Genomic DNA, 15,680 nt, shown 5'->3' with positions numbered 1-15,680 from the left:
GTTACACTGCTGCAGTTTCAACTAAATTATACTCCAAAACACCCGGTCGATTTCTCAAAATTACTATTGTCTTACTGTTTACACATTTCAACTGTAGTTTATTTTACTTATTTAAATATTTTTTCAATTTTCAAAACTTTGTTCACAGAAAAGTTTAATTATTTTTCAGAATATTTCAACTTTTTTTCTCAAAATATTTTCCCTTTTTTCTCAGAACATTTTAATTATTTTTCAGAAGATTTCAACTTTTTTCAGATGTTTTCAACTTTCTTTCAGAATATTTTATTGGATGTTTTGATTGTAAAAAAAAATGTAAATAAAAACTTGATACTTTTCCAAATCACTAACAGATTCTTTAAAACTCTCAAATCTTCACATTGTAATATGTACAATATAAATGTGTTGTAAATATAGCAGCCTAAGCAGCAAAGAGAAGAAAGACAGAAAGTACTGAAACATCTGAGTACTTATTCCATCTCTGCATATAACACTGTACATACCGTATAATAAAAAACAATACATATTCCGCTTTCAAAAATAAAATAATATAAAAAAATATTCATTTTGGCGGGGTGTCAGTACCCGATGCATGCTGCCTGCACGATCCGTTCTGCGCATGAGCAAAAAGTTTGCTGTTGTAAGAGGATTTACAACACTGCCCAATCTGTGCACGCTTCTGGTCGACAGCCAAGCTGACGTTAGTTTAGCTAACAGCTAATTCGGCTAACCGCTAGCTGAGACAGCGACTAGTAGCTTGAGTGTGATGTCACATCCGTGTCGAAAAACGAATAACCGCGGGGTTGTTGCGTTCTTTTTGTCACACAAATAGTACGAGTCGGAGAAAAGATGGATTTTTGGAACATTTTTAGTAACATTTAGGATTCTATTCACCCAGTTATTGACATATTACACACATATATTTCACAGTTTGATACATGAAAATTAGGTTTTGATTAGCATTAACGTTAGGCTACTGCTCTGCTTTCTGCTCAAGACTCGGCTTAAAGCCATTGTTACACAATAACTAATCAGGCGGTATTTAACTCCTAATAAGACTGTAGAGACATGTCTATAGGTAGCAGTATACAGCGCTATGTTTAACTCCTAATAAGACTGTAGAGACATGTCTATAGGTAGTAGTATACAGCACTATGTTTAACTCCTAATAAGACTGTAGAGACATGTCTATAGGTAGTAGTATACAGCACTATGTTTAACTCCTAATAAGACTGTAGAGACATGTCTATAGGTAGCAGTATACAGCACTATGTTTAACTCCTAATAAGACTGTAGAGACATGTCTATAGGTAGCAGTATACAGCACTATGTGTACCACTTCTTCATTTGGTTACAACAAAGACAAAAGTGCTTAAAATTGTAGAAAACCACAATGTTTACTACGTGTGATGCACAACGTAGCCATCTTTGAAAGTGAACTCAGGATCCTCTGAGTTCAGAGGACTTGACCTCGGGGGCGCTCTTTTTGCAACTTCCGGTTCGTAACTCCGGAAAACAACTCGTAAATCGACTTCGGTGGACAAAAAGAACGCACCATTAGTTTGGCACAGAATGCTGGTATTTTATTTTGAAAGTATGACCGGAAGTTGAACTGCCCTCGTCGTGTCGCAGCTTTAACGGTCCCGTACTCGTCCGCCTGACTGTGAACCAACGCCGACCTAACATACCTTCATTTAAAACCTGAACTATGGGGCCGACAGGTGAGTAATGTCCTCGTGTTTGTAATGCGACTTAATCATTTTAATGTTAGGGACATCTCCGCGGCCGCCATGTTTCTTCTCTGACCGTCTCTGTCACCATTTAGAATTAATTACCTTTGATCACTGAGTGGGGTTTAGCTCAGTGCTAACGGTAGCATTCTAAGCAGCCGTTAGGCTCGTATGAGCCGTTTTATTCAAAAATGTTGTAGTGAAATGGCGCTAACTGTCAGTTTAGCACACAATAACCCGATTAAACCCGCTGTTACACTACGGTGACTCGTTTCTCCGCAGTTCTGCCTCGGTTCTCTCTCCTGTTTTTGTGTAGCATGTTAGCCGTTAGCTCCCTCTGCTTATTCATTCCGCTAACTAACGTTAAATCTGTCAGTGAGCCGTTAGTTAACTCCGGTTGTTGTCCTCGCGGTCAAATTGGACCCGTTATTAAAATGTCTAAAATGAAACGGTTTGTAAACAGTATTCTGACTCAGCTTTGACACACATGAGTCTGTGATTATCCATCAGCATACGCTCCTCTAATATTAGTCAAAATAATTCATAATTTCAGCTTTTTTGACTCAAAAATTAGGTATAATTAAAAAAAATCCAACGAGGTTTATTGGCCATGAATTCCGATGTGTGTGTAACAGTACAGTGGTAATAAGTGTCAAAATAAGGGACAAAAGTGTCAAAATAAGGGACACTAAAGTCAAAAAAGGACAAAAGTGTCAAAATAAGGGACGAAAGTGTCAAAATAAGGGACAGAAAAGTCAAAAAAGGGACAAAAGTGTCAAATTAAGGGACAGAAAAGTAAAAAAGGGACAAAAGTGTTTAAAACAAATTGAAAAATGTTATTAAAATGTCTAAAATGAAACGGTTTGTAAACAGTATTCTGACTCAGCTTTGACACACATGAGTCTGTGATTATCCATCAGTATACGTTCCTCTAATATTAGTCAAAATAATTCATAATTTCAGCTTTTTTGACTCAAAAGTGAGGTATAATTAAAAAAAATTGTTTATTTAAATAGTTTATTGACCATGAATTCCGATGTGTGTGTAACAGTACAGTGGTAATAAGTTGGTGTCCGTGGCGTGTAGACAGTACTGGTGGTAGTGGACAAAAGCCTCAACAGTTACAAAAATAAATAAATTAATTGCGACAAAAACATTGAAAAAAAAGAAGTGTAAAAAAAAAAAAAAAAGTCAGACGTCAGAAAAAGTGTCAAAAAATATAATATAAAAAAGGGATAAAAGTCAAAAAGGGTCAAAATAAGGGACAGAAAAGTCAAAAAAGTGTCAACATAAAGACAGAAAAGTCAAAAAAGGGACAAAAGTGTTAAAAATAAGGGACAAATGTCAGAAAAAAGGGACAAAAAAGTCTAAATAAAGGGACGTTACAGGTGAATAAGGGAAATTATTTTAACTAAAAAATATCACCAAGAAACTTCCGCAGTTGATTACGGACATTAAGACAATTATTTTTTTGTATTACATTATAAGTTTTCGGAAATGTTAATGTTTCAATTGAAAATGTTAATTTAGGAGAAATCTCCCGACACGAATAGACATAGTGCAGTTAAATAAATGTCACTAATGAATCTATGTCTTTCTCTCTCCTGTCTTTCACTGGTTGAAGCCTGAAAATATTGTAAACAAAGTAATACCATAACTAATTCCACTGGTGGGACTGTTCAGCTCTGTTTCAGACTGATAGCTCCGGTTCAGGCTGGTCCTCCTCCTCAACACCTGCCGTTTTCAGTCGCGGAAAATACCTTTCATTACTCACCTGGATTGAAGCAGCAAACATTCAGTGTAAGAGTAAAAAAAATTAGGGGACAGGCAGCTAGCGGATAGTGAAGAGATGTATTTTTTACAGTGTGTTCAGGGGACAGGCAGCTAGCAGATAGTGAGATGTATTTTTTACAGTGTGTTCAGGGGACAGGCAGATAGTGAGATGTATTTTTTACAGTGTGTTCAGGGGACAGGCAGATAGTGAAGAGATGTATTTTTTACAGTGTGTTCAGGGGACAGGCAGCTAGCAGATAGTGAGATGTATTTTTTACAGTGTGTTCAGGGGACAGGCAGATAGTGAGGAGATGTTTTTTTACAGTGTGTTTAGGGGACAGGCAGCTTTACAGTGTAGTTTTTTTTACAGGGACAGGGGACAGCTAGCAGATAGTGAGATGTATTTTTACAGTGTGTTCAGGGGACAGGCAGCTAGCAGATAGTAAGGATGTATTTTTTTTACAGTGTGTTCAGGGGACAGGCAGATAGTGATAGTGAGATGTATTTTTTTACAGTGTGTTCAGGGGACAGTCAGCTAGCAGATAGTGAGGAGATGTTTTTACAGTGTGTTCAGGGGACAGGCAGCTAGCAGATAGTGATCAGATGTTTGCTGTATGTGACAAAAAATGTTAAAAGCCTAAAAACGTTAGACATCACTTTATGGTTTAAGCCCCCAACGACAGGCAGATAACCCTTACCGTTAGGCCCTTTAGTAATCATTGTTGGAAGACAACGTTGAACACCAAACACGTGTGGGTGTCAGTGTGTTGGTGTGGGGGTGTGTGTGTGGGTATGGGGGTGTGTGTGTTGGTATGGGGGTGTGTGTGTTGGTGTGGCGGTGTGTGTGTGGGTGTGTGTGTGGGGGTGTGTCGGTGGGCTTGTTTAACTATATTCGTGGGGTCCAAAATCCGGGGAATACAGTATACTTGTGGAGTCCCTGGACCCCCCAAGTTTAAAGGGCTGTTTGAGGTTTAAGACTTGGTTTTAGGATTAGGGTTAGAATTAGGTTATGGTTAAGGTGAGGGTAAGGGTTAAGGTTAGGCATTTAGTTGTGATGGTTAGGGTGAGGGTAAGGGTTAAGGTTAGGCATTTAGTTGTGGTGGTTAAGGTTAGGGTAAGGGTTAAGGTTAGGCATTTAGTTGTGATGGTTAAGGTTAGGGTAAGGGTTAAGGTTAGGCATTTAGTAGTGATGGTTAAGGTTAGGGTAAGGGTTAAGGTTAGGCATTTAGTAGTGATGGTTAAGGTTAGGGTAAGGGTTAAGGTTAGGCATTTAGTTGTGGTGGTTAAGGTTAGGGTAAGGGTTAAGGTTAGGCATTTAGTAGTGATGGTTAAGGTTAGGGTAAGGGTTAAGGTTAGGCATTTAGTTGTGATGGTTAAGGTTAGGGTAAGGGTTAAGGTTAGGCATTTAGTTGTGGTGGTTAAGGTTAGGGTAAGGGTTAAGGTTAGGCATTTAGTTGTGGTGGTTAAGGTTAGGGTAAGGGTTAAGGTTAGGCATTTAGTTGTGATGGTTAAGGTGAGGGTAAGGGTTAAGGTTAGGCATTTAGTTGTGATGGTTAGGGTAAGGGTTAAGGTTAGGCATTTAGTTGTGGTGGTTAAGGTTAGGGTAAGGGTTAAGGTTAGGCATTTAGTTGTGATGGTTAAGGTTAGGGTAAGGGTTAAGGTTAGGCATTTAGTTGTGGTGGTTAAGGTTAGGGTAAGGGTTAAGGTTAGGCATTTAGTTGTGATGGTTAAGGTTAGGGTAAGGGTTAAGGTTAGGCCTTTACCGTATTTTCCGGACTATAATGGAGTTTTTCCATTACATGGTACCTGCTCGCCTCGACTCGGCGCGCTGTGCGTCCCTTTTCCGTTGCAGATTTTAGTACCGCCTCAGCGTGGCTGGTCGTCATAGCGACTGCCGTAGTCGTGGCTCGTTAGCGTTGAATTTCCCCCCGACTCATTTCCTGGTTCTCCTTCCTCCGTAAACAACACAAAATGCCGTCTGTCGCTAGCAATGCAGTGCGCAGTGACGATTCTTTCCGACCAATCAGGAGGCTGCAGGGTTTCACGTCACCTTCTCAGCTCGCATCAGCTCGCTTGGAAACCTCGACTGAGGAGGTACTACAAAAAGTACCTGTTAGCAGGTACCAGGGACTTTTTTTTTGTAATGGAAAACCAAAAAAGGCGAGGAGAGTCGAGGCGAGTCGAGCAGGTACCATGTGATGGAAAAGAGGCATAAGTCGCATTTATTTAGATTTTTTTTTTTCTTTCTTTCTTTATCTGTCAACTACACAATTATGGAATGCCATTTTATTCACAATTAAATAAATAAATACATAAATAAATGAATAAATACATAAATAAAAAAAATGATAAATACATAAATAAACAAATAATAGCACACAGAACAACAGGCTGAATAGGGTAGGTGTCCCGTATGTTAGCGTAACACATTAACAGTTAATCAACTACACAATAGCACCCAGAACAACTAGCTAGTTGTAACTAGTACTACTAGTACTACTACTGCTACTACTACTACTACTGCTACTACTACTGCTGCTACTACTACTACTACTACTGCTACTACTATTACTACTGCTACTACTACTACTACTGCTACTACTACTGCTACTACTACTGCTACTACTACTATTACTACTGCTATTGCTACTACTACTGCCACCACAACCACCACTGCCACTGCTACCACAACCACTACTACTACTACTGCCATTGCCATTACCACTGCCACTACTACAACCACCACTGCCACTGCTGCCACCACTACTACAACCACCACTGCTACCACTGCCACCACCACCACCACTGCTGCCACCATTACCACTGCCATTGCCACCACCACTGCCACCACCACTACCACCACCGCCGCTGCCACCATTACCACTGCCATTGCCACTGCCACTGCCACTACCACAACCACCACCGCTGCCGCCACCACCACCACCACCACCGCCACCACTGCCACCACCACCACCACCGCTGCCACCATTACCACTGCCATTGCCACCCCACCGCCAACACCGCCACCACCACCACCACCACCGCTGCCACCATTACCACCGCCATTGCCACCACCACTGCCACCACCACAACCACCACCGCTGCCACCACCACCACTACCACCACTACCACAACCACCACTGCCACCACTGCCACCACCACCACCACCGCTGCCACCATTACCACCGCCATTGCCACTCCCACTGCCACCACCGCCACCGCCACCACCACTACTACTACTACCACTGCCACCACCACCCACCACCGCTGCCACCATTACTACTGCTATTGCTACTACTACTGCTACTACTACAACTACTACTGCTACTGCTGCTACTACTACTACTACTACTACTACTGCTACTACTGCTACTACTACTACTACTGCTGCTACTATTACTACTGCTATTGCTACTACTACTGCTACTACTACAACTACTACTGCTACTGCTGCTACTACTACTACTACTACTACTACTGCTGCTACTGCTAGATGAACTGCCGTCGTCAGTCTTATACTGTGGGTGGATTTACACACACACACACGTAAAAAATATTTATTGAACTTTTCTTTCTTTCTTTTCACGTTTTTTTTTTTTTTTACAGCATTATCATAATTAAAGGCTGTATATAACTTAATATAACCGTACAAAACCAGTAGTTCTGTGTGAAATTAGACAATGAGCACCCTCATATTGCCAAAATGGTATGATCCTTGTTTCATAATAACACCCGCGAAGATCCGACTGTGAGATTGGTGGTCGAATCAGGCTCCGCATATCGATGCATCGAATCTTCGACTATTCGGGGTCACCCCTAGTAAAAACATGTTGAATTATATATATTTTGATATATAAGTCGCACCTGAATGTAAGTCGCAGGACCAGCCAAAGTAGGAAAAAAAAAAGTGTGACTTATAGTCCGGAAAATACGGTAATTGTGATGGTTAAGGTTAGGGTAAAGGGCTAGGGAATGAATTATGTCAATGACAAGTCCCCACAAATATAGTGTCACAAACCTGTGTTTGTGACAGAGACGGAGGAGAGCAGGGAAAGATAATGCAGAAGAACGTATTTTAAATTAGGGCTGCCTCCTCTTAGTCGATTAGTCGACTAATCGGTCGTTTTGGTCTTAGTAGACTAAGATTTCTTTAGTCGATTAGTCATTTTTTATGCTTATTCACGCTTAATTACTCATTTCCAAGAAACTTCTGAACACATTCATGGTAAACACAAGATATAAAGTGGTGCTTTTGCAGGATTAATTGTGGAGAAACTCAGTTTTACAGATGGTTAATTAACTACATTTATATTGTGCTTTTCTAGTCTTAACCACCTCTCAAAGAGCACAGCTCTGTCAATTAAATCAACTAATCGATTAGTCGACAAAATCCTATAAGTGTTAGTCGACTAAGAACTTCTTTAGTCGAGGACAGCCCTACTTTAAATAGCATTTAAAAAATAAAAATTAATAACGCAATGTGTGGTGGCCGGTGTTGATAGTGAGGCGCACCGCCACACATTAGTCTATTTGTGGGGAAACTCTGGATGTTTGCTTTCCGCTAGTCTGACAGAAGACTGACAGGTCCAGCAGGCTGGATCTGCCAGATAGACTGTATAAACAGTGAGCCAAACTCCATTTAAAAATATGTCAATTTAAAGTTACAGCCGCCTGACGCCAAAAACATCACCTTATTAAAATAAATCTAAATACCTTTTTCTGAGCTGTCATATTCTGCTTCTGAATTCGGCACTCTATTGATCCACCAAACACCAGTTGTTGTGGTTTTTTTGTGTGGAAAGTGAAATTCTGACTAAATCAGACTCGAGTTTATATGGGTCAAGTAGGTTTTCACTTACAGGGCATTTTGACAATACACATAGTAGGAGAAAATGAACAATAAAAAGACCAGAACTTCAAAAGTCAAGAGCCAGAAATGTAGAATATAAAATACAAAGAGAACTACATTAAAACATGCTGCTTATACATGTTGGTGGGTTATAATATATATTATAATATATTATATATTATAATCAAAGCTTCAGCTTCAACCGGTATTTCTACAGTGTGGTATTAGTACTTTTACTGCAGTAAAAGATCTGGATACTTCTTCGCTCACACACAAACACACACACACAGAGTCACATACACAGTGACACAGAGACACACACACACACACACACACACACACACACACACACACACACACACACACACACACACACAGAAACACACATATACACACACACACACACACACACGATACTTCTGTCGCCTGTCTTGTCCTTTTAATGCCTGTCTTGTCCTGTCTTGTCCTTTAATGCCTGTCTTGTCCTGTCTTGTCCTTTAATGCCTGTCTTGTCCTTTAATGCCTGTCTTGTCCTTTAATGCCTGTCTTGTCCTGTCTTGTCCTTTAATGCCTGTCTTGTCCTTTAATGCCTGTCTTGTCCTGTCTTGTCCTTTTAATGCCTGTCTTGTCCTGTCTTGTCCTTTAATGCCTGTGTTGTCCTTTAATGCCTGTCTTGTCCTGTCTTGTCCTTTAATGCCTGTCTTGTCCTGTCTTGTCCTTTAATGCCTGTCTTGTCCTGTCTTGTCCTTTAATGCCTGTGTTATCCTTTAATGCCTGTCTTGTCCTGTCTTGTCCTTTAATGCCTGTCTTGTCCTGTCTTGTCCTTTAATGCCTGTCTTGTCCTTTAATGCCTGTGTTATCCTTTAATGCCTGTCTTGTCCTTTAATGCCTGTCTTGTCCTGTCTTGTCCTTTAATGCCTGTCTTGTCCTGTCTTGTCCTTTAATGCCTGTCTTGTCCGGTCTTGTCCTTTAATGCCTGTCTTGTCCTTTAATGCCTGTCTTGTCCTTTTAATGCCTGTCTTGTCCTGTCTTGTCCTGTCTTGTCCTTTAATGCCTGTGTTGTCCTTTAATGCCTGTCTTGTCCTGTCTTGTCCTTTAATGCCTGTCTTGTCCTGTCTTGTCCTTTAATGCCTGTGTTATCCTTTAATGCCTGTCTTGTCCTGTCTTGTCCTTTAATGCCTGTCTTGTCCTGTCTTGTCCTTTAATGCCTGTCTTGTCCTTTAATGCCTGTGTTATCCTTTAATGCCTGTCTTGTCCTGTCTTGTCCTTTAATGCCTGTCTTGTCCTTTAATGCCTGTCTTGTCCTTTAATGCCTGTCTTGTCCTGTCTTGTCCTTTAATGCCTGTCTTGTCCTTTAATGCCTGTCTTGTCCTGTCTTGTCCTTTAATGCCTGTCTTGTCCTGTCTTGTCCTTTAATGCCTGTCTTGTCCTGTCTTGTCCTTTAATGCCTGTGTTGTGTATTCCCTGTCCTGTCCCGTCCCAGGTGAGGTGGTGTTTGGCAGCCCGGTGCAAGTCTGCGCGGAGAACCGGCTGCGTTGGGACCTGAGCCCCGAGCAGATCCGCCAGCTCTCGGATGAGCTCATCGCCAGCACCAAGAAGGTGTACGACGGTGTGGGAGCCCTGGACCTCGAGGCCGTCACCTTCCAGAACACGCTGAAGGCCCTCGCCGACGTGGAGGTCGAGTACACCGGTCAGTGGCCGCCCAGAGTTTAGTGTTGGAGACGAGAGAAACCAACTGATAAACACGAGTTTAGTGTTGGAGACGAGAGAAACCAACTGATAGACACGAGTTTAGTGTTGGAGACGAGAGAAACCAACTGATAGACACGAGTTTAGTGTTGGAGACGAGAGAAACTAACTGATAAACAAGAGTTTAGTGTTGGAGACGAGAGAAACCAACTGATAGACACGAGTTTAGTGTTGGAGACGAGAGAAACCAACTGATAGACACGAGTTTAGTGTTGGAGACGAGAGTTTAGTGTTGGAAAGAGAAACCAACTGATAAACAAGAGTTTAGTGTTGGAGACGAGAGAAACCAACTGATAGACAAACAAGAGTTTAGTGTTGGAGACGGGAGAAACTAACTGATAGACACGAGTTTAGTGTTGGAGACGAGAGAAACTAACTGATAAACACGAGTTTAGTGTTGGAGACGAGAGAAACTAACTGATAAACAAGAGTTTAATGTTGGAGACGAGAGAAACCAACTGATAAACAAGAGTTTAGTGTTGGAGACGAGAGAAACCAACTGATAGACAAACAAGAGTTTAGTGTTGGAGACGGGAGAAACTAACTGATAGACACGAGTTTAGTGTTGGAGACGAGAGAAACTAACTGATAAACAAGAGTTTAATGTTGGAGACGAGAGAAACCAACTGATAGACAAGAGTTTAGTGTTGGAGACGAGAGAAACTAACTGAAAACACGAGTTTAACTTGATAAAGAAACCAACTGATAGACACGAGTTTAGTGTTGGAGACGAGAGAAACCAACTGATAGACAAGAGTTTAGTGTTGGAGACGAGAGAAACTAACTGATAAACACGAGTTTAGTGTTGGAGACGAGAGAAACCAACTGATAGACAAACAAGAGTTTAGTGTTGGAGACGAGAGAAACCAACTGATAAACAAACAAGAGTTTAGTGTTGGAGACGGGAGAAACTAACTGATAAACACGAGTTTAGTTTGGAGTGTTGACAAGAGTTTAGTGTTGGAGAAACCAACTGATAGAGACAAGAGTTTAGTGTTGGAGACGAGAGAAACCAACTGATAGACAAGAGTTTAGTGTTGGAGACGAGAGAAACTAACTGATAAACACGAGTTTAGTGTTGGAGACGAGAGAAACCAACTGATAGACAAGAGTTTAGTGTTGGAGACGAGAGAAACTAACTGATAAACAAGAGTTTAGTGTTGGAGACGAGAGAAACTAACTGATAGACACGAGTTTAGTGTTGGAGACGAGAGAAACCAACTGATAGACAAACAGTGTTGGAGACGAGAGAAACTAACTGATAAACAAGAGTTTAGTGTTGGAGACGAGAGAAACCAACTGATAAACAAGAGTTTAGTGTTGGAGACGAGAGAAACCAACTGATAGACAAACAAGAGTTTAGTGTTGGAGACGGGAGAAACTAACTGATAGACACGAGTTTAGTGTTGGAGACGAGAGAAACTAACTGATAAACACGAGTTTAGTGTTGGAGACGAGAGAAACTAACTGATAAACAAGAGTTTAATGTTGGAGACGAGAGAAACCAACTGATAGATACGAGTTTAGTGTTGGAGACGAGAGAAACCAACTGATAGACAAACAAGAGTTTAGTGTTGGAGACGGGAGAAACTAACTGATAGACACGAGTTTAGTGTTGGAGACGAGAGAAACTAACTGATAAACAAGAGTTTAATGTTGGAGACGAGAGAAACCAACTGATAGACAAGAGTTTAGTGTTGGAGACGAGAGAAACTAACTGATAAACACGAGTTTAGTGTTGGAGACGAGAGAAACCAACTGATAGACACGAGTTTAGTGTTGGAGACGAGAGAAACCAACTGATAGACAAGAGTTTAGTGTTGGAGACGAGAGAAACTAACTGATAAACACGAGTTTAGTGTTGGAGACGAGAGAAACCAACTGATAGACAAACAAGAGTTTAGTGTTGGAGACGAGAGAAACCAACTGATAAACAAACAAGAGTTTAGTGTTGGAGACGGGAGAAACTAACTGATAGACACGAGTTTAGTGTTGGAGACGAGAGAAACCAACTGATAGACAAGAGTTTAGTGTTGGAGACGAGAGAAACCAACTGATAGACAAGAGTTTAGTGTTGGAGACGAGAGAAACCAACTGATAGACAAGAGTTTAGTGTTGGAGACGAGAGAAACTAACTGATAAACACGAGTTTAGTGTTGGAGACGAGAGAAACCAACTGATAGACAAGAGTTTAGTGTTGGAGACGAGAGAAACTAACTGATAAACACGAGTTTAGTGTTGGAGACGAGAGAAACTAACTGATAGACACGAGTTTAGTGTTGGAGACGAGAGAAACCAACTGATAGACAAACAAGAGTTTAGTGTTGGAGACGAGAGAAACTAACTGATAAACACGAGTTTAGTGTTGGAGACGAGAGAAACCAACTGATAGACAAGAGTTTAGTGTTGGAGACGAGAGAAACCAACTGATAGATAAGAGTTTAGTGTTGGAGACGAGAGAAACTAACTGATAAACACGAGTTTAGTGTTGGAGACGAGAGAAACTAACTGATAGACAAACAAGAGTTTAGTGTTGGAGACGAGAGAAACTAACTGATAAACACGAGTTTAGTGTTGGAGACGAGAGAAACTAACTGATAGACAAGAGTTTAGTGTTGGAGACGAGAGAAACCAACTGATAGACAAGAGTTTAGTGTTGGAGACGAGAGAAACCAACTGATAGACAAACAAGAGTTTAGTGTTGGAGACGAGAGAGAAACCAACTGATAAACTAACATAGACAAGAGTTTAGTGTTGGAGACGAGAGAAACTGAACTGATAACACAAGTTTAGTGTTGGAGAGAGAAACCAACTGATAGACAAACAAGAGTTTAGTGTTGGAGACGAGAGAAACCAACTGATAGACAAGAGTTTAGTGTTGGAGACGAGAGAAACCAACTGATAGACAAGAGTTTAGTGTTGGAGACGAGAGAGAAACCAACTGATAGACAAGAGTTTAGTGTTGGAGACGAGAGAAACCAACTGATAGACAAGAGTTTAGTGTTGGAGACGAGAGAAACCAACTGATAGACAAGAGTTTAGTGTTGGAGACGAGAGAAACCAACTGATAAACAAGAGTTTAGTGTTGGAGACGAGAGAAACCAACTGATAGACAAACAAGAGTTTAGTGTTGGAGACGAGAGAAACCAACTGATAAACAAACAAGAGTTTAGTGTTAGAGACGAGAGAAACCAACTGATAAACAAGAGTTTAGTGTTGGAGACGAGAGAAACCAACTGATAAACACGAGTTTAGTGTTGGAGACGAGAGAAACCAACTGATAGACAAACAAGAGTTTAGTGTTGGAGACGAGAAAAAACCAACTGATAAACAAGAGTTTAGTGTTGGAGACGAGAGAAACCAACTGATAAACAAAAAAGAGTTTAGTGTTGGAGACGAGAGAAACCAACTGATAAACAAACAAGAGTTTAGTGTTGGAGACGAGAGAAACCAACTGATAGACAAACAAGAGTTTAGTGTTGGAGACGAGAGAAACCAACTGATAAACAAACAAGAGTTTAGTGTTGGAGACGAGAGAAACCAACTGATAGACAAACAAGAGTTTAGTGTTGGAGACGAGAGAAACCAACTGATAAACAAGAGTTTAGTGTTGGAGACGAGAGAAACCAACTGATAGACAAACAAGAGTTTAGTGTTGGAGACGAGAGAAACCAACTGATAGACAAACAAGAGTTTAGTGTTGGAGACGAGAGAAACCAACTGATAGACAAGAGTTTAGTGTTGGAGTTGAGAGAAACCAACTGATAGACAAACAAGAGTTTAGTGTTGGAGACGAGAGAAACCAACTGATAGACAAACAAGAGTTTAGTGTTGGAGACGAGAGAAACCAACTGATAGACAAACAAGAGTTTAGTGTTGGAGACGAGAGAAACTAACTGATAAACAAGAGTTTAGTGTTGGAGACGAGAGAAACCAACTGATAGACAAGAGTTTAGTGTTGGAGACGAGAGAAACCAACTGATAGACAAGAGTTTAGTGTTGGAGACGAGAGAAACCAACTGATAGACAAACAAGAGTTTAGTGTTGGAGACGAGAGAAACCAACTGATAGACAAGAGTTTAGTGTTGGAGACGAGAGAAACCAACTGATAGACAAACAAGAGTTTAGTGTTGGAGACGAGAGAAACCAACTGATAGACAAACACGAGTTTAGTGTTGGAGACGAGAGAAACCAACTGATGAGTCCTTGCAGAAAAATGCTTTGAGTTTTTTTGTGATTGTTGCGGGCAAAAATCCTTGATTATGCGGCACGTTTTCTTAAAAAATGCGATGGAATATGCGAGATATTTATGCGATGAAATTGCGGGAACTTGCAAAAACTGCTGTTTGATGAAAAAGAGAAAAAACAGTGAGCCCCGAATATTTTGCCCGGAAATCGGCAATTTATGCACTCATTCTATTGTATTGACTAGGCCTAATCAATTAGTTGATTTAATCGACAGATCTGTAAATCTGAGTTTCTCCGCAAAGAGTCGTGTTAAAAGCACCACTTTAATTCTCGTGTTCACCAGAGATGTGCTCGTACATTTCTTGGAAATAAGTCATTCAGCATGAAAAAAGCATCAAACATGACTAATGGACTAAAGAGATCTAAGTTGACTAAGACCTAAACCACCTATTAAGAGGGAGCAGCCCTAGACAATTGTGCACGTTATTTTACATTTGCAGCTGTCTTGTTGCAGAGAGAATCCATCTCACTTAAAGAGTAACTACCGTTGTTTTCAACATGTTCCTGTGTGTTTGTGTCTAAGTGACTGATGGGAACAACAGTCTGTGACATTGGCCCAGTATTAAGTGAGATGTCTGCAGTCGGCAGCAGAGAAACAAGCTACAATATATGTTAATAGTAATTGTCCAGCTTGTATTTACCTTCACAAAAGTGCTTGTTTTTCCGCTGACAGACTCTGATTATCATTCTAAGTGTCTGACATTATAGAAAGGATCCCTACAGAAATAGACCTTAAAAAACCTATTTGAGACCTTTCTGTTTAACCAGAAACAGCTCTGAAGTAGCTAGCGCTAAACACACCAAACTCCATTTAAAAAAGCAGCACTTTTAGTGTGTATAGAGCCAGCATATCTTGACATGTAAATCTGTAAACTATGTGTTTATTTCAACCAAAACTAGAGTTGTAATGGTTGGGAAAAGTGGAAAGACGAACCAAAACAGCTTTTCATAATTTTATTTTGTCTGTCGACTTTCAATGAAGTGTATATTAGGATGCTTAAATCACTGATTATTTACATGGAGTCTGGTGGGTTTAGCGAACATGATTTCGTGGTTCTTTTTATGTATAAAAAAAGGATCTTACTCTTTAAATAAAAGGTATATCTCTGTAGGGATCCTTTCATAATGTTGTCAGACACTTAGAATAATAATCTGAGTCTGTCAGCAGTGAAATGAGCACTTTAGTGAAGGTAAATACAAGCTGGACAATTGTCCTATTAACTTATATTGTAGCTTGTTGAGAGAGAGAGAGAGAGCCAACTGAATGAAAACTGTGTTTGCAGTCCCACAGTTGAAATTGTGAAAAACTATTATTGTGCACATTACGTTTCTTA

The 15,680-nt window shown here is 40.4% G+C and overlaps 1 protein-coding gene across 1 annotated transcript in view; it reads left to right on the top strand.

The window, feature by feature from the left end:
• Positions 1 to 1,595: 1,595 nt before the first annotated feature.
• Positions 1,596 to 15,680, top strand: part of LOC114552158 (thimet oligopeptidase) — a 36,016-nt gene continuing 21,931 nt past the window's right edge. The window contains exons 1-2 of the mRNA XM_028572795.1: positions 1,596 to 1,718; positions 9,833 to 10,039. Coding sequence (XP_028428596.1) covers positions 1,706 to 1,718; positions 9,833 to 10,039 — 220 coding nt within the window. The 5' untranslated portion in view covers positions 1,596 to 1,705. The remainder of the gene's footprint in view (positions 1,719 to 9,832; positions 10,040 to 15,680) is intronic.

Source organism: Perca flavescens, unplaced genomic scaffold, assembly GCF_004354835.1.
Source record: "Perca flavescens isolate YP-PL-M2 unplaced genomic scaffold, PFLA_1.0 EPR50_1.1_unplaced_scaf_8, whole genome shotgun sequence".
NCBI classification, from domain to species: Eukaryota; Metazoa; Chordata; class Actinopteri; order Perciformes; family Percidae; genus Perca; species Perca flavescens.
The sequence above is the reverse complement of the archived record's forward strand: the minus strand, read 5'-3'. Positions and strand labels throughout refer to the sequence as shown.